Genomic DNA, 23,311 nt, shown 5'->3' with positions numbered 1-23,311 from the left:
TGTGCAGCTGTGGGGAGGTGCTCAGTGGTGCAGTTGTCTAAGGCTTGACAAGTATCATATGTGAGTTTATAAATGAGGTGCTGTGCTTTGGAGATCAGGACTTATTACCTGTATCTGCTGTTGCCAGTACCTGGTGCCTTACTGTGATCTACGGTGACAACTACAGTGCCATGTGTTTAAAGAGAAGATGGCCTTTAGCCCAAAAAATAGTTTGCTTTATGGGAGGTGATAAAACAAGTCCCATGAGCTGTCATCCTCATATTGGAGTTTTAATATATAGAAATTCTGCATCAGAAAAGTTCTTGTTCTTTCTATACTGTGTATTTTGAAGGGGAGAATAAAAGACACAGAATTTATAGGACTCCAGCAGATTATGTTCTTAAAAAGCTGATTTATGAGTCTCTCATGCAATTCAGAATGGATTATCTAAGCCTGACTTGCAGACAGAGTAATTCACATTTCCAATTGTCTGTTCCGCCCTGCCATTTTTGCTGAAAGAACAGTGCAAGTGTTTGAGTACCAGTGTCTGAGTCTGTACAGCTTTAGATTTGTACTCAGTTTTTTCCTTTGTATGTTGTGCTAATAAGCTAAAATGGAGTTGCTCAACAAAGCGTTTCTGCAATGCCAAACTCGAAAAGATGCATGGATTAAACATGTGAAAATAAAAAATACTAGCTGTCCTAGTTGGGAAAGTCCACAGACATGTTTAAACAAAAAATCTACAAGAGGTGCTTGTGCGTAGTGGGGCCAGTTATGATAGTGTGTTTTGAAGAATTGTAGTTATTTCGGAAAAAAAGTAGTTTCTTAAGAACATTCAAGACATGTAGTTCTCATATTGCCATTAGAGATTTATTCACTTGATATTCTTGATCTTGCCATAAAATACTAAGATTTTTGCATCATCAATTCATAAACATATTTGGAGGTTACGTGTATTTTAAAGTGAATTTCTGGTATTTGTGACTTTTAACCAAAGACCATGTAGTAAGAATTGTATGTGGCTAATTACAGTGAATTCTATGCAGGAGAGATACATGGGAGGATAGCCATAATAAAAAAAACTTCATCCAACACAAAGAAACTTATATGGTTGTGTTTTGGGAGTTTTATTTGCAAGATAACCTGCTTTCCTCTACAACTTTGAGATGTTACTTAAAACACAGCTTTTAAAAATATAAATCTACTGTATTTTTTTTACTTACAGTTGATATTTCTCTAATGGTATGAACAATTTAATTTTCATCATTTGTTGAGACTTTTTGGAATAATCACCTAAACTACTACTATGTGAATGAAAGGTTTTCAAATGTGACTGTATATATGGGGATTTTTATATGCTGAGAAACATGGAGCATTTACAAGGAAAAGGTCTCAACACAATATAGTCTGTGTGTAAATTTAAGTACTGTAGTGTGGGTGTCTTAGTCTCCCATGCAGGCAGAGATTTTCTATCTAGCTGTGGGGCTTTTCTTTTATGCTACAAGTGGTTTCATAGTGTTTATACTTTGCTTTGTGCTGTAGTATCTGGAGTTTGTTATTATAAAAATACTGATATCAGCAAACTATAGCCATTTTCCTGGATAGAACTTTTGATTATAAAAATACTGCAAATAGTATAAAATACAAAAAATATAAAAATATAAATATACTTTTAAAAAAACATTCCAACTATTCAGTATCCTGAGTCCAGTTTACACCATGCCATAGCATAAAATTACTCTAATATTGGAATAAGGAGAGGGGCATTGAATTGCAGGATGAACAGTTGGACAAGGGCCATTTGAGTCAATGTCTGCTTACTTTTTTTGTAATATTGGCAGTTGATTTTGTAAAACTTTTATTTTAAAAAGCCTACTGTATAATATGGAGGATTACGAAATCTTTTTATCAGTTTTTTTTAGCTTCTAATTAGCAAGAGTACTTGACTAAATGACATCCTACTGATATCTTTCTGCTTGAATAAAATTTGCATAGTTGGTGTAATTCTTATGTCAGGAATAAGCTGTAGGCTTTGTATGTTTGAGAAGAGAAACTAGGATTTAGGGGTGCCACTTTATTATTATGAGTTTTGATGTTTATGCAAAGTTACTGCCCAGGGTGAATGTAACTGTGGCTCTTGGCCACGTGTTTCTGCTGGAAGCTAATAACCTGAAGTATAAGCAATTACATGAGATGAAGTAATTTTCACATTCTGTAAGCTACAGTCCAGATGTATTAGAAATATCTGTGAAGAGCCTCATTTGTTACTCTTCCTCACAGAAATGGATCTTGAAGTGCTACCCTCACCTCCTCCCCAGAAAATTCTCTTTGTACTTGATCAATGCTCAGAAATCCTCTTTGGTTCCCCATACATGCTGGTCTCTGCATCCATGAGATAAAAAATCCAAAGAGTGAAGATCTTCAATTAGTCAACATCAAGGTTTACGTCGATTGTGTTGCAGGTGCATTGGTTGATTCCATTGAAGCTCGACATTAGTGCACCATGTGCCCTTTTTCTGAGTATCTAAAATCATGGAGACTGTGAGGAAATACTGGATGACAGAAAATGTCTGGCTGGAAGAAACATCAGAAACAACAGTCTCAAAAAAAGGTGTAAGACTGTCTACACAGGAAGGTAGGCTGTCTTCAGTGAAGAACTTTCTTTAACCTTTCTGGAAAGAAGGCATATTTCTTCCTTAATGTGGAAAGCTAAAGCAACACAAAGCAAGTTGCCACTGTTGGTTGATTTTTATTTTTTTATTTTTAGTTAGATGTTATCTGCAGATTATTGGTGGATTACATAAGGAAGTAAAAAACATTAATTCTGTTAGGAAACTCTCTGCATTTTAGAAGAAATAGTTCTGAAAGATTAACCAAGGACAGTCCTTTGTTCATGCTGGCTCCATCATTTCAAGTGTTAGGAAGTAGTGTCTTTGAGTTAAAATTCCAGGAAGTGTGATCTGGTAAGTGGATTTACCTAGGATCTGGCTGACAACTGGTACATTCATAGCGAAAGATAGCATTTGTATTGTGCTGCTGGATGATAAGGAGGAGTAAGGAAATATTTTAAAGTAAGTAGAGGAAGGAGCAAGCTTGGATATGTCGTTGTAGGTACCGCAAGGATACAATGCTTCCACTCTGCAGAGTGAATGGGGAGTGTAAAACACGCTGATGGCTGACAGTTTAGGTCTTTGAGGTAACATGTAAGCCAGGAGCTGACAGGTCTAGAAGTTAATTTATGAACTATTTTATCAAGAGAGCTTTTTTAGTTTGAGTGGTCTATATTGGGATTAACCCATTTGGAGACTCACAAGAAATCCTCTAGATACCTCTGTTCATGATTGCTCTTACTGATGTTTTGCTCATGTGAAATGATTTGATTTCTTTAGTGCAGTCTCCCGACTTGTCCAAAAGCTTTCAGAAAACCAGATTCTTGTTAAATGAGTTTTGTGATGACCATAGTGTCATCTTAGTATTGGTGTGCTCTGAATTTGTATTTGTATTTTGCTACAGCTGCTATAAATTTTCCAGTTGATTATGCTTGTACATAGCAATTATTTTTAAGGGCACGTTGCTTCGCCAGAGCAAGCATACAGAATAGCTGTTACAAGTTATTTTTTGAATGACAAACGCAAACTAGATTCACTTAGATAAATGGAGGAAGTTTTTTCTTCTGGAATTTAGTGTTTCTGATAGCCTGTGTGTTCATTTGTGCTATTGACACTAGAAAAAGTATCACTTGTTTTTTTTCAAGATCAGCTGTTAGCAGTGCTAGCAGCAATGGACACCAGTGGTTTTAAATATGGTAGTGCAAAATTACTGCTTTGTGGTTAGCCAGTCCTTACAAGCTGGTAGCTCTGTGGCAAAATTCCTGAGGGTAAATGTCTGCTTAACCACCACACACAGAGAAATGCTGAAGTTGGTGACTAACCATGATGCCATAAGATGTGTGTTCTACTGCAGTTTACGTATTTTTGTCTTTCCCAGTGTAACATAAGCATATGCACACATTTAAAAATGGTTTTCTCAGGGAAGCAGAAGGAAATATTGATGGCTCAGTTGAATAAATTTAGAGATGTACCACCATGTGAATTGCTGTTAGTTTTAAAGCAACTATTTCATTGGGTGTTAAACAAAACAGTAAAGCTGCATCCTTGATATCTGCATATGTCAAAGATGAACAAGAAATTTAAGATGACTTGTGTTAAGTAAAGGACAAGTTGTGCTTGCCCTCTTTTTCTGGTTTGATTTTCACGGTGTGAAGGTTGTAGAATAACTTTTGATTGTGGCTTTTTTTATTTCATTCAAATGTTAGCCTTATGTGCAAGCAATGGAAGTTGTCTGTATGAGGCTGACTAGGCTTTCACAATTGGACTAATTTATTTGAATATTCAGTTTACTGAAGTAAAAGTCTCTGCTCACAAAGACACTATGAAGGTGTCTCTGTGAGCAGCAGGAGACATTATTGTTTGTGCTGTTGTTGTGTCAGAGCTTTTTCTAGTGCTAAGCTGTTTCTGGGGAAAGTTCAGTTTGGAATGGTGTGGAGACCATAGAATCAAAAGAAGAATAGGGAACTAGCTTATTATAGTGGGAATCTTCATTTTTAGTGAGTTCAGCTTTCAGCTCTGTTGTGTTGGCTGGCTCTGTGTGTGAATGATTAGCACTTTTTCAGAAATGGACTGATACTGGAGAAAACTCAAGAAAGACTTGGCTTGGTGTTCTACAGACCAGCTGCAAACCCTGTTAAAAATGTTGCCATCAAAGGCCTTCTCCAGAACTCTGTGCTAGCAACTGCATGATATGTTTTCAGTCTTAATTTATTTAGTACTAGGCTCATAAATGTTAGTCAGGGTGGATTGATACCACTTCTGCATGATCTGGTAGTGTTACCTCTTCATGCACCTTCTTATCACTCTCTTAGATAAAATCTCGTTCTGGCAAAGACTTCAAGTATTGACACAGGACTCTTGTGGACTGTTTTTATTGTTGCTTCTCCATTTCCCAAGAGGCATTTAGAGTATTGCCTCAGGGCATGCAGTAGATGTTTCTTTGTGTTGTGAAAGATATTCCTAATTTGGTCACAAGGACTTTCTGTTAATGTCAACATGGTTTTCTGGCACAAGGATAATACGGATAATACTTAAAAAGCTGTTTGTCATTCAGTCTCTAGGTATCCCATTTTTTTCTAGATGATGAGGATTAACTATTTTGAAGTTGCACAACATCAGTTTCTTTTGGGTACTCTGCAGCAAAGCCATTTGCAAATGGTTTCTAAATATCTCAATCTGTCAATATGGAGATATGTAGATATAGGAGGGTCAGATATTTTGATAAGTACAGCTATTTTTCAGTTTCTCAGATAGGCATAATAATGACAAATAGGCATAAGTTTAATGGATGTTGCTTCTGCTGGGCTGGAAAAGTGGTGTCACAAACTCAATAAAATTCCATATTCCTCAATAAAGAATACTATTCTTGTGGAACCAGAAAGCTTTCACTTTCAGCACTCCTGTTAGCAAAGCCAGTGAAGGGAGATCCTGGAAAATTTCAGTTGTACTTTGAGATGTAGATGTTATTCAGCCTTGAGACGTACTTTTCTGCTATTGGAGTTTTTGCATCTTTAGGAGTTGGTTTTTCAAAAATAAGTACTCATTTGGTTCAGAGACATTTGATTTGCTGCTGATAAAGCAAGTGCTGCTTTGGGATCAGTTTCTGTGACCAGCAGGACCAATAATGTCAGCACCATGTATTTTCTGCAAGAAACAAGTTTTCTTTGGGGAAGGTGCTTCTGTGGAGAATTCTCTATTTAAGCAGAAACATTGTTCAATTCTAACTTTCAAGGACAGAAGACATAATCTTTCCTTGAAGGGCAAGAATACATGCTCTTTTTTCCCCTGTCAGCATCATTTTGCCTTAAGTGAAAACGCAACATGAGGAAATACTGCCTTTGCAGGTTGGTTTCTGCAGTCCCTCTGCAGCTCCAGAGCTGCAGAACCACTTGAAAAATCCATCTTCCCAGTGGTGAAGACCACCCATATCAACACTGCAAATCATAAGAAGCTGCCTGCCATCTGAGTGAAATTATCAGATTCCAGATTAGAGAACATCTGTTTTAGGAATCATCCTGTTTATTTTACAGCACAGAATACCTTCATCCTGTGGAGGATGAGCATGTTCATAAAGGGTGTCCCCTCTTGCCGGCTGTTTTCAGTCTCTTTTCCAGGCTTTTCTGCATTAGTTGGCCTTTTGCTAGAACTTCTGCTAAAGTAGAAGTGCTTTATCAATATAAGATTATATTCTTTTAAAATTACTCCCTTATTTTGAAGGTGGGAGAAAAGTTTGGCAGCAAATGGTTGCCCTCCTCAGGAAAGTGCTACAGTTGTCTCTAAAATTGTCTGCATATTGAAATTCAGAAGGTAATGCTCCATGTAACAGTCCATGAAATGAAGGGCTTGCCCATAGAGAATATATCTGATCTATGTGCCAAAATATAGTTAGTGTTTGAACTTTCAGACTGTTAACTATTTGGAAGATACCCGCTCAGTAATACCAGGGCAGTTTTGATTCCTGAATGTTACAGGTCTTTTTCCTGCAACTGAAGGTTGATGTACTTCACAATTGGATGTTTTAAATGAGTTCTGTTGCTTAGATGGGGAATAAGAAGCACCCAGACTTTCACTCTGTTTCTTCCAGTCTGATACTAGATGACTTTTGAATGTAGAGTGATTCCTCTATGTCATCCTTCTCTTACATTTTTGTTCAGGAGCTTTCTGAGACAGATAAACCTGAATAGGTGAGGTTCGTGAAATTTTTATTTTTCCAGTGCCTATCTGCTCTAAGGACTACCAAACAAGTACCCAGAAGTTGCTTAAGAGAAGCATTGTTAGGTTGCCTGATGGAAAACTGTTGTCTGGTTTTTCTCCTCTAGCCCTTTGTAGGAGGTTATGAGAATGATTAGCCAAAGTTTTCCCATATGAAAGAGTCTCCAGCTCAAGGGGGTTTCAAACTTGCAGAAGTATTTAAATGAAGTGTTTGTAACTGATAAATTAACAAGCTGAAGTCTATAAATTACTATTGACACAACTTAAATCTAACCAATTTATAGTACATTACAATAATTCAGTTCCTCTTTTTGCAGTTGTTTTGTTGAAGAAAATACTGTATTGGTGTTTGGAAGGTTGTTATTGAAACAGAAGTCTATTACAGTTTTAATAGGCTAAATAGGCTATGGAATATAGATATTTAGATTCCATTAATAAACCAGAGAATTTAGGCCTTGTGCTTGAAAAATTTGCATCCTTGCTTTGTGGTAGTGGGCTGTTGAGGTCATATTCCATTATGTATTTCACCTCACATTCGTCATCTCATTCAACTTAATTACATATTATAACATGGAATATAGAAAAAAAAATCAAGATAAAATTTAGGCTACTGTAATTGTTACCTGCTGTTTTTTAAGGCCTTTTATAGACCACTTTTTGTCTAAAGAAAAATGTCTGCAGCTGTAGTCATTTGGTGTATGGCATAGCATGCAGCACACATTTTGATTTGATGACTGGCCTATGGTTGCCACTGTGATAGCTACAAAAGATGGTAGAAGAATTCTGGTCATTGCCTGTTTACCTGGGGAACAGTCCCTTAGGCTGTCCCTTACAAAGAGAACACAAAACATATCTTGGTGTAATCAGGTAACTATGAATTAGTGCTCACAGAAAAAGGTATTTTAAGTCAATTGGATCCTTGTTACTTATAATTTAAAAATAAATTAAGGTGTGTGTGCATTATATTTATTGCTGTCTTTTTCTATTCCTCAACTATTCATTTTAAGACATTTACTCAAAGTTTACTTACAAAATTGTCCTTTCCAATGGAAATAAACTGCACGGGAATGGAAGAGCATTGCCACCTTTGTAGAGTCTTTAGCTGATGTAGTACCAAGTGTGGAAGATGTTTTTTTGACTTTCAGGATTACTGCAGTTGGCAAGAATATATAATGGTTTGTGAGCATGTACAATTTCAATCTTTAGGGTATAGGAGGAAAAATGAGCACTTCACTTGTTTGTGCAAATGAGAAGGCTAAAGCCCATTTCCTCTTTCTTGGATTCTTGTTGCTCAGCTCTTTGTTCTTCCATAATGAATGAAAGATGTGAATAGTGACCTATGAAAATGTTTGAGGCTTGAATTTTGATTAAGAGGCTTCTGAAACTGGTGACCCCAGGAATCAATTCAGTCCTTTTGTAATGAAATAAGAGATTTGTTGGTGACTTCAGCTACACTTTTGTGATACCTGAAGCTTTCTCAACTCAATGGCAAGAGAACAAACACTGGTTTCCTAGAATAATTCTATTTGAAATTAGCTTGTGGACAGTATGGTATTTCCAGATACCTCAGCTCAGTTTTTTGGAAATTATAAAATTATGAAGAATGCCGTGGCTTTTCTAAAAGTCAAATATTACTGCCTTTAAGATGGCAGTGATAATTCTAGAATACAGATAATAGCAAATTCAAGAGACAGATTTTGTAACTAAATTTGCAGTTAATACGGACAAGAAATTATGGTTCATATTTCCAGATCATTAGCTCCCTGAAGGGGCACATCAACCTGGAATTATTTTCCTAAATTACTAGCAAGAGACTGAAGCATAAGCAATAAAAAATAAGGGAAAAAGATACGGCCATTTTCATGGAGTATGTCTGCAAAAATCCAGCTGTTCCATTTGTGTTTTCTTAGCTGTTGGTTTCACTGAATACTTGTTTCCAAATGTATTGCTCATACTAGCTTCCAGAATGACAATTACAGTGCATTTTCTTGAGCTACAAAAGCCAAAACCTCTGCAGAGTTCTGAGTTTGGAAGAACTTTGCATCTTTTAACAACAGAACACATGTTGCTGTTCTCCATCTCACCAAGATTCAGAATGTTTTATTTAACTGTTAATGTCAGCTGATTGAAGACCCTCATACAAGGATGTCCCAGGTCTGTCCACTGCCACTGCCCACTGCTGATGGAAAGTGGCAGTGAGTAAAGAGTAAAAGAGTAATTGGGCATTGGTGCACTGAGGTGGAACAGGGAGGAATCACTCATAACCCTGGATACAGTCACTAGCACTCAGCCAAAGCAGGGAGCAGCCACATGTGGCTCAGGGATGGTGATGCCATTCTTTTTGGTGGTAGCTTGGTCTTTGTCCAGATGTGAAGCTGTATTCCCAAGTGTGCAATAATTTAAACATTTCTATTTAGAATGGGGAGGGGGCGTGTTTATTCAAGAATTGAAGCAGTCTTTCTCCCTTTACGCACAGTTCACTGATGATGAGGTTAGTGGCAGCCAGATGAGGAAAATTTGGGAATATTTGGAAATTGCAGTGAAAGTCAGCAAGAAAATAACACACAGTTGCATATACACACTGCAGCCCTGCTATCTGAAGCAGGTGTTTCTGCTTTTAAACTTTTTTTTTAGAGAAAAGAATCTTCAGATATTTTTGGGGGTGTTTTCTTCCAGTGAACAGATGTCTGAGGCAGGCCAGGGAACAACTTAATGCATTTGTTTGCCTTCATCCATTTACTTCTGACTTCTTCACATTCCTTTATCACTTTGTAGTTATTTGAAGTCCAGTAACATTTTATTATATTTTATGAGATTTTGCTATTGAAACTCATTTCTTATGAGATTTGCCCAGAGCTTCCCAGAATATATGTGCTTATACATTTTATTACACTTTTGAGATATTTACAGTGGCTGTGTGTGACTTGGGCCTGTCGCTTTCTCTGCTCTCTTTGAAAGCATTTTTGCCTATTGTGCTGGATTAGGTTAAATAAAGTAGTATCCTTCAAATTGTATACTTTGATCTTCTAAAACAAGGTTTGTTCTCTTCTCCCTTCTCTCCCAAAATATATCTTGAAGTGAATGTATGCATTGTAAATTTGTCCCTTTAAAAAATTTTACTGTCTCCCTACAATTCTATTTTACTCTTGCAATCAACTTTTTAAATGCAGGATCATCATAACTTTTAACCATTGAAGTTTTAGGTTTTTACCATCTGGAGATTTCATCTGATGGTGAATGTAGCCATTACCCTGCTGTGCTTACAGTCAGGTCTTACATTTTAAAGTCCCTCATATTTTTTCTGTAATATTGTTCTTGTTACCTAAAGAGGCTCACTGGTTACTTGCTGGATATGGCAGGCATGTTTTGAATGAAGCTACAAAACAGATTGAGCACTTCATAAAATGTTTAGAAATACAGAGTAGCATTTTTGAGCGGTGGACCTGGAATTGGAATAGTTGCCATGAAATGTACAGATCCTAATGTTTGTACTTACTGTCAATTTCAGACCTATAAAATGTGAGTTAAAAATGCATGGATGAATTTTGAGTCTTAAACCTAGAAATGAAAACCAATATTGTTGACAAGGTCTGATTTCAGGAAGTATTATCCTTCAGTCAATGTATAGATTTTTGTCAAAAGATAGAACCTGCAGTCTAGGCAACAATACCTTTCAAACAAAACAGAAATCATTAGTTATACAGATCAACCTGCCAAAAAACCACAAAAGTCTGTTTCATCATTGTTATGGGAAGTTCATGCATGGTTTTTTTCAAGGTACTTTTTTTTTAATTGTCTCCGTTTCAACGCTTAAAAATGAATAGCATAAGTTATGTTTTGGAATTTTTACATCAGATACTAATCATATGCACTTGAACACCTTCTGTTGTAAGCTGCTTGAGATCAACACGTTTCTCTGCCACATCACTAGTTAAAATGGGTGATCAAAATACCTGCAAAAGGTGAAGTAAACTAAGTGAAGATACATCCATTTTTTTCCAAATTAAGTAGTTATTTTTGTATAGTTTCTCTAATTTGGTCAAGTGGTTTTTTCAGAGTATTTGTTTCTGTTAAAATGATAGTAAAGCAAAACTTAAGCACATGCTATTTTTTATATGTAGGTTTCTACAATCCAGGAACTTGTTACTGGTTATGAAGCCTCTTTGAAAACTTGTGACCTTTTTAGTACAAGTGGTAAGTTTCTGTGGTCTTATGTTAATTACCCTGTAACTACTAATACTGTTCATGAAAGTTATCAAGAACCGTTGAAGTGCTGATACTTTTTGAAAAAAAATAGTTACTGTATTTTCTAGTAAAATAATTCATCACAAGAAATATTTGGTGAAGTTGCCAAGCTTTGTTTTTGTGTTCATTTTTAAATGCAGTCTTCAGCTTTACTGGTTATTGTAACCTTTCCCATTTTGTTGCAGAAAATGGAGAGAAAGAGCCCCCAACAACACTGCTTTGGGTTCGGTATTTCCTGGCACAGCACTTTGACAAACTTGGCCAGTGTTCTTTGGCCTTGGATTACATTAATGCTGCAATTGCAAGCACTCCAACATTAATAGAGCTATTCTATTTAAAAGCAAAAATTTACAAGGTAAAAGGGGAATTTGGACACGTGGAGTACCTAGTGTATTAAAAAAATAATCAACCCATCAGACTGGTGTGAATGTGTGGGTAATATTTCAGCTAGCAGTTGTTATGGGCATCAGTTTTCATGCGGGTTTCTTTTTGGGCACTGTTTTGTCAGGAAGGAAATGAAAACCCTTTTGTTTGGGTTTTGCAAAGCCAGTCACAAATTACAGTGAATTGTAATTCTGAAAAAAATCTGGGAATGGGGGGAGTGAGAATAACACTGGTTTTGGTTCTGATGGAGAAATACCAGTAACAAGTACAGATTTCAGGAGCTGGTCAATAGCAGGCCTCTACTGAAAGTTAACTATTTAATTTCTCCCTAACAGCATGTAGGTAACATCAAGGAAGCTGCCAAATGGATGGATGAAGCACAGTCTTTGGATACTGCAGACAGATTTATCAATTCTAAATGTGCTAAATACATGCTGCGAGCAAATATGGTGAAGGATGCAGAGGAGATGTGCTCTAAATTCACAAGGGCAAGTATATTGCTTTAATTAAGAGGTGTTTTGCTTGCCTCTGGTACTTCTTAACTGGTAACTTTTGATCAAATATCTTTTATTAGTATCCATTTTTATTACAATACTTCTGTGCCTGATGGTAAGGAACTACACAGAATTGTAGAAAGGTTTGTATTGGAAAGAGCCTTTTAAAGATTGAATAGTCCAATGCCACTGCCATGGGTGTGGACACCTTTGGCTAACTCAGGTTGCTCAAAGCTGCATCCATCCCAGTCTTGAACACTTCCAGAGACAGGACATGCACAGCTTTCCTGGGCAACTACAGTCCAGTGTATTGCCTCATTCTCACAGAAAAGATTTCTTTTCCTTGCATCCAGTATAAAGCTGCCCTCTTTTATTTCAAATCTTTTGCTCCTGTTGGTGTTGCTGCTGATCCTGGTGAAAAGTCTCTTTCTTTCTGTCTTATGAACTTCCTTTATATACTGGCAGGCTATTGTAAGGTCTCCTTGGAGCCTGCCTGCTCTTCTCCAGGGTGAACCTCAACTCTCTGTCTTTTGTCACAGGACAAGTTCCAGCCTTTTGATTTTTCATGGTGTTTCTCTGAATCGGTTCTGACTGGTTCATGTCCCTCTTGTGCTGGGGGCCGCAGAGGTAGATGCAGCACTCCAGTTTGTAGACCCACTAAATACTGGAAAAGGTTTTTCAAGGGCAGTTGTCCAGGAGTATTTTTTATTGCCATACTTCAAAATACTGCTTTTGAAATGCATCTGATGGATACCTCGTTGTTTCCCCTTTCCAATCTAACTGCCCAGGAGCATAGTACTATACTCATTATGATTTAATATTAATATAAATTAATTTATATTTGAACATTTCATTCCTTGAAGCTAGTATTACACACAAAAATTTTGTTAAAACAGTCTATACCTAAAAGATGGGATAAGGACTTCAAATTCTATTTTTTTTACATTGGACAAAATTTGTATTAATAAATATCAGATTTTCATGTAATTTCTGTAACTAAACATGAAGACTACTTGTGGGATATCGTGGAGTACATAAATTAGGCTCCTTCGTTCCTTTAAATTCTAGATGTGGTAACACTTGAAATTGGATTCAAGCTTGCTAGGTATTTCTAGGAATAATTGAAAATTTGATTACTAAAACTCATCATGTTTGCTTGTCAGAAGTGTTAAAGTAAGAAAGACAGAACTTTATCATAGACTTCTGGAAAGACAGGATATCATCCTCAGTAACAGTACTGGGTCTTTTATCTGCTATAAAGATTGTTCTGAAAGCCTAATGGCTAATATTAATGACATATGGGATGTTTTTCCAGTTCACTTACTCTAGAGCATTATGACTATTATAAAGTCTCAATCCTAGGATTTTTTTCTTGTCAAAATATCATGTATCAATCTAACTTTGCTTATTTAGACAAGCAAGTTCTAAGAAATGTGTAATAATGTGTTCTAAGAAATGTGTGATAAAGCAATGAATATATTGGTGGATTTATAGACTGGTGGATGCCACTTACCTGATGGGGAAAAACTAGCTAAAATTGTTTGCTGAACTCAAGCATTATTTTTAAATAATGTTATTTTGTGCCCCCCAAATTGTAGAAGTGAGACTGTGCAAGCTTGAGTTCATCTAAAAAACCTCTTAAGACATTAATCTTCAGGTAATTGGAGTTTTTAAATAATTTCAATCTATTATTTTCTGTCTGGGGGAGCACAGAATATCACAAGTGTTATTCTCACTTGAACACTGGGTGTTCATGTCCTGTTGTATTCCAAGCACATTGAAGGATTGATTGTTTGCTCCTGATGGCCTGAACCAGGCACTGAATGATGCAGCTGGTAAATTACAATAGCAAAACCTGATGATAGCTCTTCTTTCAGGAAGGAACTTCTGCAATGGAGAACCTTAATGAGATGCAGTGTATGTGGTTCCAGACAGAATGTGCTGCAGCTTATCAAAGGCTGGGGAAGTACGGTGATGCCTTGAAAAAATGTCATGAAGTAGAAAGGGTAAGTAGCTGCAAACACCACCCACTGCTTCCCCAGTATTTCTCATACTCAAACGAAGATATTTGTTGTTGTAATCAGCAGTTTTGTATGCTAGAAGCATATAAAACTTCTAGTATAATGGCTTTTAACAACAGGTTAATACTTGATGATTTTTTGTAACAGATGTCTTCTCTAGCTATTATGTGAAAGACTTATTATTGAAGTGAAAATGTTTCAGTATAAAATACCGTATCTTCTATGCAGCTATTCCTACATTTACTTTATGCTGACTTCTAACAATTGTGTTTCTAATCAGAATAGTCACATTTCAGTTGGCTTTTAGAGTGCCTAAGTCTTTGGATAATCACATTATAGACTTTGGTAACTAAGGTTTTTCCATACCAATACATTCTCTTGAACAGTCAACATTACAAGGATATGTCTATACTTGTTGAATATTGTCTGTAAATAATATCAATTGTAACTTTATTCACCTGTCTCTAATAAAAAGTAGACTAAGTGTAAAGGATGAATATATGAGTGTGTTCTTTTTTTTTTAAAGCATTTTTTTGAGATAACAGATGATCAATTTGACTTCCACACGTACTGCATGAGAAAGATGACTCTCCGTGCCTATGTAGACCTTCTGAGATTAGAAGATGTGCTCAGGAAACATGCCTTCTACTTCAAGGCTGCCCGATCAGCAATTGAAATTTACTTGAAGCTCCATGATAATCCTCTTACCAATGAAAGCAAAGAGCAAGAAGTGAATTCAGGTATCTACACTTTAATGAAGGTTCATATGTTGACACATGTAAAAGCTTAAGCTAAGTAAGTTACATGTTACAGAGTAAATAGAACACAAGTTTTCCTCTCATCTTTTGTAATAACTGAAAAGAGATCATAGGTAACAGGCTACAGTTTGCTCTGTTCACATCCCATTACTTTGCAGAACTAGAACATGAATGAACCTAACTGTAGTTTTGGAGTACTTGGGGAAGAGTGACATTTCAGAGCATTAAAATCAGATTCAGTTCAGCCATTAGATAAATATTATTAACAAATTAATTATGGAGCAATGGATAGATTTTGTGGAAGAATTTGATTTTGGTCTCATGCATTTAATTAATTACATGGTAGTACTAGTTACTACTGCATTAAGTTTTACCACTTCTCACACAACTTGAGGACCAAAGAATAAATGGATAAATGTGTTAGTGATATTAATACATGTAGAACATTATTTAAAACTAGTATTAAATGGACAACAGACATTCTTAGGAAGCCAGTGGGGTGTAGTTTGGAAATTTGAGGATTCAATGGCAGATTATTTGAGATTTTTTTTAACTTTAGGATAAATAGTTGCCTCTCCTTTGGTGGAATTGCAGTTACTGTCAGCATTGCAGTGGCTGTTGACTAAAGCAGTGAAATTCATGTCTGGCTTTTTGCAAAGGGAAAGATATTTGATATGGGGAAAAAGGGATGCTAAACTAAAAATGCCACTTAATATTGCAGATAAATTCTTACCTTTATTCAGAGGTGAATAAATTTTTCTATACCTGCCTATGAATAATGAAGAGGCATATTGGAATAGTTGAACTTGCACCTTTTTTCTCTCCAACTAGTTTGTTTCTGTATATAATGTAAGATTAGCGTGTGGCAGAGGATCTATCACAGAGGATAGCAGTATATCATAAAGGTGGGTGGTGTCTAAGAAGTCATGTTAGTTCATTTGTCTGCTGCTTATTGGGATCCAGTAGGCTTACCTGTGGGAGAAGGCAGCACTGTGTGGATGGTGCTTCCTTGTGTCAGAATAGGGATGACCCAAGCAGGGAGGTCATGCTGCCCTAGCCTCAAAAAAGATGTGTTAGTCCCTTGGGAGCTCATTTTTCTGTGCCTTGCCGCATTTAGCAAAAATTCTATTCTCAGTGAAACACGCAGTAAACAGACTGGTGGCTGTAGTGTTATTCTGGCTAAACTGATAATTTCCCTTTTGTTATCCCATGGCATTTGCCTGAAATCGGTACAGTTATCATGGCTGTATATTAGTCAGACACTTTAATGGAAAATAGCAAGTTTAGCATGTTTTCAGGTGGAGTGTAAATCCATCTGGATATTTCTAGATGGCATTAGAAGCGGGCCAAGCTGCAGTCAAAATGAGAGCTTAGTGTTACCGTTGTTCATTTTCTAAGTTAAGACCTGTGACAGATGTAACAACTTTATGTAGCTAACCTTTGAAATCACTGAGGTTTCTTTAACAGCCATGTAAGAGAAAATATGCAAGATCAAGTGTTGTGTTAGGCTGTAAATACCAATCCAGCAGGAGTGTTGGCCTGTGTAGTGGTGATATTCTTGTGACTGCTGGTAGTTATGGAAATCACTTAAAAATTTGCCAAATTGAGATGGGGAGAAGCATAATGACCTGAATTGTTTGAGAGAAACAAGATTTTGAATTAAATACTTTATATGTTGTCTGTTACTTTAATCTGTAGAAAATCTCTCAGCCAAAGAATTGAAGAAAATGCTTAGTAAGCAAAGAAGAGCACAGAAGAAAGCAAAACTTGAAGAAGAAAGAAAGCATGCAGAAAGAGAACGACAGCAAAAAAATCAAAAGAAGAAGAGAGATGAAGAGGAGGAGGAAACTAGTGGACCCAGGGAAGAGTTGGTTCCTGAAAAACTGGAAAGGGTTAGCATGGTCTTTCTTGTTGAACTCCCATGATTATCATAAAAAGCTTATAATATGGGTTTGCCATCAGATTCTCCTAAAAGAATCCAGGTGTTTTTATAAAATCATTTTTGCGTGCAGAGGTACTTTTTTGTAGTCCATCTCTTTTTACACTGAAGAGAAGTATTTTTCATCAATAAATCCAAGTTGTACATTAACATTGTTACTGTCCTTAGATTTCAGGGATTTTTTCCAAGCAGTAGGTCATATTCATTAAAATAGATACTGAAAAAAAAAAGGCATTTTGCTTGAAGAAATCTGATTTTCATACAGTGAATAGTGGAAAAAGTAACAGAAATTATTGCAGTTTGTAAAGTTTGAAGGCATGAGCCAGTATTTTGCTATGCATGAAGAGCTACCTTCATTATCACAGTAAACTTCAAGCTTGTTATCTAAAGTGGTTGTGTTTAATAGTTTCCTAAATGCTAAATTACAGCACTGAGTGCACAAGCAATGCCAGAGTTAGCAATGATGTTGTCTTTGTCAACATGAGATGATGAGTAAATGCTTTAACATTTTTATTTAAACAGCAAAATTTGTTATGGTGCAGTTTAATTCAGAAAGCTGGCTTCACCTCACCTTTGACCTCTGATTATTTAAATGCTTTGAGTAACAGAAATTATTGGTGGACTTTATTTGATGTTTGTTTTAAGCCATAATTTTCACTGTTCTTTTCTTAAAACAGGTAGAAAATCCATTAGAAGAAGCCATTAAGTTCCTTATACCACTTAAGAATCTTATTGGAGATGATATAGAAACACACTTATTAGCATTCGAAATATACTTTAGAAAAGGTAATGTACTGCTTAATTTTATTTTTGCTTTACAAAATTTGATTGCTTCAGTTCAGCCATGTTATCCAAGTGTAGTGGAAAATGATCTGAAATACTTACCTGACTGAAGCTGAGGCAATCATCATACCCAATAATAGAGTAAATAGCATTTTTGTTTAGTCACCCTTCAACAAAAAAAAGCCCTAAGAGCAGATTATATTGTGGTATGTACTCTTAAATACTGTGGAATGGTATTTGTGGTGTGATCTTTAATTATCTAGAGGAGACCAAAGCTAAAGAGGTGGTAACATCTGTGCAGTGTTGGCAGAGTTGGAGCAGCAAGAACTTCTGCTTTATTAAGCAATATGAATGGGAAAATAAGCTTAGTTTCTAATTCTGTGTAGAAACTGATGTTTCTAGTATTTTACTAGGTTTACTAAAGAAAACAATAATTGATTATGAAGAGAAAATGTTCTGTGTTCTTAATCTTGGTTTCCTAATATTTTTTCTTTTTCTTGCGGCAGGCAAGTTTCTGTTAATGTTACAGTCTGTCAAAAGAGCTTTTGCTATCGACAGGAATAACCCATGGCTACATGAGTGCTTGATTAAATTCTCTAAAGCTGGTATGTGTGTAAAATAGATATTTGTGTAATTATAAAGATACAAGTTACATTTTGCAAGTACATAATTACATATTTTTGTGATGTGTACTCTTGAAACACAAATAAAGAAAAATAAAAACAAATATATTTCTTTCATGGCAATACCAAAGAAAACATAGGCTGTGCTACCCAGTGTACTTTGTATGTATTATACCTTCCTCCATTAATCCACCAGGTGGACCCAACAACTCATTTTGGCTAGATTTCACAGAAAAATGAGTGTTCTAAGGATCCTGGAAAAGCTTAATATTTAAGAAAATAAGTGGTAGATATAGGAGAACGATTCTGTCTGTAACAGTTTGTGTGGTGAACATGTAATAGAAAGTTTACATGACAGAGCATCCTTTATGAAAGTTTCCTCTGTAAATGCATCAGCAGTGTTTGTGTTGACACATTTTGATCTGTGTTTCTGTGCACAAATTCTAAAACTGGGACTTTTAGCAGTGATTTATGTGGTTTCAGTGTTTTCTACAGTTGTTTAAATGGCAATTTTTTTTGCTTCTCTCCCCCCTGCCTACCCTTTTCTAGTGTCTGACCATAGTAACCTCCCAGAAATTGTGAGCAAGGTCCTAACACAAGAAATGCAGAAAATATTTGTTAATAAAAACCTGGAGAGTTTTAATGAAGAATTTCTCAAACACAATGCTACCTCCATTCAGCACCAGCTGTCAGGTTTGTCTAACTTTTTCATGCTCTTGAAAAGGAGATGATTTAAGTGATGTAAAACCAGAATCTTTATCTGCAATCTGCAAGTGCAGGTTGGATGGGGCTTAGCGCATCCTGGTCCAGTGTAAGGTGGCCCTGGGAATGGCAGGGCATGTGGAACTAGATGAGCTTTAAAGTTCCTTCAAATTCAAACCATTCTATGAATTCATACATAAATTCTAATGAGATGTAAAATTATGTGGTTTTGGGCGGGGGGGGGGGGGAAGGCATTTCTGTCTGCTTGTACCATTTTTTTAAATGTACTTCACTTTATTAGATGCATAAGAAATTTGCTCCTTACCTTCAAAAAGTACAGTCAAACCACTATAGATACTCAAGTTTTGAAGCACTGTCATCCTTCCTGTTACAGCTTCTTTTTCTTAAGTATTAGAAAATATAAAACAAAATCCCATATCCATTAGCAAGTGCTTTTCCCTGTTTTCTTTTCAGCTGAAATATCTCTGTTCCTACTCATAACTTTATCATGTAGCAACAGCATCAATAAAAGTACCATGATGGACTTGTTATGCAGTCTTTGCTTTTCTGCTTCATTGTCAGCAGTGAAAATGTTGAAATCTGACACTCAGACACTGTTTATATAGAAGAGCCACAAGTAGCTGCTGGAGCTAAGTCAAAGAAAATTATGAATGATTACGGAAAGTTTTGGAATATTGATGTGACTTGATAAGCTGGTAGAGAAAATAAAATGCATTTCAAGCAGTTAAGGAACAAAAGTAAGTGTAGTTTTATCAGGCACTTCAAGTACTTAGTGCTAACCTCACCTGGTCTTTGAAAGTGACCCAGGGTCTCTCCAGAATAACCAGAAGAAGTTAGCTTCAGAGGATTGCTCATTTACTCTAAAAGAAGGTTAGGTAGAGTACCACAAACTTCCATTGGCTTCTGTAAGATCTGTGTTTCAGGACAGCATTTTTAGAGAAATACTTTTACCTCTTTCCTGCAAGCAGGGTCAAGATTTGGGAAGTCAAGTACAGATCTCTCAGCAGTCAATTGGTCCTAATTCTCAGGGATGTGTTCTTCCACTCTTGAGACTGTTGAACATCTCACTGTCTGCTTTATAGGTCTTATTTTCTGATCCTCCAGTGTTATGGAAAACACTACAGTCCCTGGCTAGGTTTTTAGTAGCCTTAGGACTTCAACTGTGTGTCCATCTTCTGTTTATGCTGGAACAGGTTTGAGGCAATTGATTTACCTACTGTACAATTTTAAAGTTTCTTGAACAGTTACTTTAGTTAAAGTTTGCATATGAAGATCTGGAAGACCAAACCCTAAGTCTGAGAGCACAAATGAGTGCTTGCTCAGCTTAAAATTACTAGTGAAAAACTCTAAGCAGACTTCTAACCTCTTTCCAATTTCTGTACCAAAGCCTCCCTAACTTTAGGCAAGAGTAACTAGGCTAATATTAGTGGTTTGGGCCATAATGGCTCTGCATAGAGTCTAGCAATTTATTTTCTTAAACCTACAAAAAGCAGTAAGAACTAGGAAATTTTATTTAATTAGGAAAACTAATAATTGGGGAAATGAGTTGAGCAAAACCAAAAGACAGACAAAACATCCAGAATGTGAGGTTTTAACTTTTCCAGTAAAATGATTAAGCTTTTTGGGTTTTGGAGTAGATTACATAGTGGTGTGGGTCTGGACTTTGTACTTGGGGAAAGGGGAAAGTACATGAAATGCCAACACATTCATTAAGGTGGGATTTTAAATTAAGGCAGCTGTGATACAAGGAGCAGAATTTTGCAGAGATGCCTAGGCCAGTTTTGACAATCTGTTTGTGCTCTGAGAAGCTGTGTAGTTCCTTTCCACCAGTGTAGTCTGGTCCAGGCAAAGCCCCAAACTTGTGCTGCACTTTCCTTGTACTTGAGCTGTCCTTAACTCTGGGTGAGGAGCCATGGCCCTGTGTTCTGCCATGTGGACTGGTCTGAACTTTTACTGGGTCATGTTCCACAGTTGTTTAATAACTGTTGTTCACTTAGCTCCAGTACTTCTAAAGAGAATTCAATGTGTCTCTGAGAATTACTCACTCCTGCATTTGTTGGATGGATTTCATTTAGCCTGCTGACTTGAAGGGCTTGTTATCAATGTACTCTGTGATATTTTTCTCTCCTGAAGACCTGTCAGTCAAGTGAGGCATGTCACTCTTGCAGGAACAGGTCTCCTGTATTATTCAATCCTTATGCTTCTAATAAATTTCAAAATGGCTTTAGTTTCATTAGTTTCCAGTTGCAAATCAGGGAGAAAGATATAGTTTATTAAAACTTGTAAGAAGTCTAATTCACGTTTATGTCTAAGTTTTCAGGTTCTGTTTGTCTGTATATGTTGTATGGCATTTAGGAAAACTAAACAGTGTGGGTTTTGTCTTGTGATAAGGTGCAAAGATGATGTATTTCCTGGACAAATCAAGACAAGAAAAGGCAATTGCTGTTGCAACTAGATTGGATAAAAACATGAGAGACAAAAATGTGAAGGTAAAAGATACAGTATATAAAGCCACCAACTGTGTGGGGTCTTAAATAGTGTATAATTTAATGCAGGATAATGTGCATGCTTTATATTAACCATGATAAATGATTACTTGAAAGAACAAGGTTTCAAATCTTTCCTGTGAGTAGAAGATACGTAAATACCAACAGAGAAACCTGTTTGCTCAAACTAGTGTTGTTTAACAATATGTGCCCTTAAAAATAAACAATTTTGAATTACATTTATTAACTGATGCTTTTGTTTCTTTAGACATTAACGAAGGTTTTTGAGGCGTTGCTTGATGGCAGTTTTGGAAGCTGCCATGCTCAATGTGAAGAATATCAAGCAGCATGTCATAAACTGTTTCCTTTTACATCTGCCTTCATGCCTGCCACAAACGAAGACAACAGCAGCATTGCATCTGTGAATCACACGGCCATTAACCATGATTTGCTGTCCAATGAAATCTGAAGTAGTGTGTGCAAGCCCCTGTGTGTGTGTGTGTATACCTACATGCACACATGTTTATGAAACTCTGACTCATTACATGCTGGCTGGATACAGATCAGGGTTACTTTTCCAGGTTGTATTTTAATATCTTTAACAGGTATCTAAAACAAAATATTTGGATAGTTAAATGGAGTATGCTATTAGGGTTTTTTTCCTCCCAATGAAAACTGCCAATATTTATGTAAACATCTTTAATCAGCATTTTTCATGTTTATACTTGTACAGGTTTAAGTCTTTTAATAATTCATCAGCCCTCCCTCACAATAATATGGATATTAAAGACTGCTTTCACTTAAGTGTTGTTACATATGCAGATATGTGAACATATCTTGTTAATAAATTATCATTTGAGAGTTTTTAGCAGATTAAGACTGAAGTGCTGCTTGAATTGCCCTCTTTGTCTTTACTGTTCTTTAGGGTTTTTTTTCTGGATTGTTTTGGTTGGATTTCTTTTTTAATCTTTGGTCAGTTTGGTTTCTTTTGAAGCACAGCAACAATGAAAGCATTGCGGGGGGTTGCATGTTTTTGTCAGGTGTGTGTCTTATATGGAACCAGTGTTGACAGATATGAAGATTAGGTTTGTGTAAAAAAACCCAAACCAACAAATATCTAAGGCTTTTTGAAACCTATTCCCTCTATCTTGTGTTCCATAGCTATCGTTTTCTTAGTTTTATGGTCAGTTTAACATTTTAAGGTTTTAATATCCTGAAGCAATTCCCTGAGAAGACATAATGAATTTGAATACTGTTGTTTGTCCTTTGTTCCATCTCCCCTTTCCTCTTCTTTCTTCTGGTTTCTCCCCATTTGTTCACCTATTGACACTTAGGATGAAAAAGCTGCTCCAATTTTGTGCAAGTGCAGAAGGTACAGTAATGGGGAATACAGTTTTTCTCTACATCATAAAAACTCACTGGTGGGTGTGCTGTATTACCTCCATTAAAAGTCTTAGTTGTCTACTTAAGTATTATGGCCAATACTCCAGAATTTCTCCTGCCTAAATGCTATTGCTGTAGGTGCTGAAAGGCAAAACAGAGAAATATGTTTTACATTATAAAACTGTTTAAGGGAGCACAAAGAGGCTGACTATAAATCATAATGAACATTTTTCTTACTTTGTATTCTGGTGCATTAACTATTAAATATACAACACATCAAAATGGAAGTTTAAATCTAATATACCTATTTAAAGCATAGCATTGCTAGACAAAATGGCTACATATCACATGACAGCTTTACATTCTATAAAGACTGCTATCAAAACATAATTATACTGTGGCTTGTACAGAAAATTTCTGGAAACCGTAATGGAATTATTCAATCTCAGTTTGTTTTTATTTCACTGCAATGTAAATAATTTCAGTAATATTAACTAGCCCCTCAAAGGCAAATACCAGTTCATGAAGAGGGGATTTTATTAAGACAAATAAACTGTTCTAATTAAAATTCTCCTTTGTGTGTCATCTGTTTAGATTAAAAAAATGTTGAATGGAAATTTCACTGTAAGATATTGCCAACATATGTTATGCTGTAATAAATTATTTTGTACA

At 36.1% G+C, this 23,311-nt stretch overlaps 1 protein-coding gene across 2 annotated transcripts in view; it reads left to right on the top strand.

The window, feature by feature from the left end:
* Nucleotides 1-23,311, top strand: part of NAA16 (N-alpha-acetyltransferase 16, NatA auxiliary subunit) — a 61,435-nt gene extending 38,124 nt beyond the window's left edge. The window contains exons 10-20 of one of the 2 annotated variants that reach the window (XM_054271788.1): nt 10,922-10,994; nt 11,231-11,400; nt 11,765-11,917; nt 13,801-13,929; nt 14,471-14,684; nt 16,401-16,594; nt 17,319-17,427; nt 17,931-18,029; nt 18,597-18,740; nt 21,162-21,259; nt 21,525-23,311. In XM_054271788.1, coding sequence (XP_054127763.1) covers nt 10,922-10,994; nt 11,231-11,400; nt 11,765-11,917; nt 13,801-13,929; nt 14,471-14,684; nt 16,401-16,594; nt 17,319-17,427; nt 17,931-18,029; nt 18,597-18,740; nt 21,162-21,259; nt 21,525-21,725 — 1,584 coding nt within the window. In that variant the 3' untranslated portion in view covers nt 21,726-23,311. Of the gene's footprint in view, nt 1-10,921; nt 10,995-11,230; nt 11,401-11,764; nt 11,922-13,800; nt 13,930-14,470; nt 14,685-16,400; nt 16,595-17,318; nt 17,428-17,930; nt 18,030-18,596; nt 18,741-21,161; nt 21,260-21,524 lie in introns of both variants that reach the window. The other variant, XM_054271789.1, reaches the window with a different exon arrangement.

Source organism: Melozone crissalis, unplaced genomic scaffold, assembly GCF_028551555.1.
Source record: "Melozone crissalis strain CALT ecotype California unplaced genomic scaffold, PUWL_Pcris_2 ptg000013l_1, whole genome shotgun sequence".
In the NCBI taxonomy this organism is placed as follows: domain Eukaryota; kingdom Metazoa; phylum Chordata; class Aves; order Passeriformes; family Passerellidae; genus Melozone; species Melozone crissalis.
This window is presented reverse-complemented; position numbering and strand designations above follow the sequence as displayed.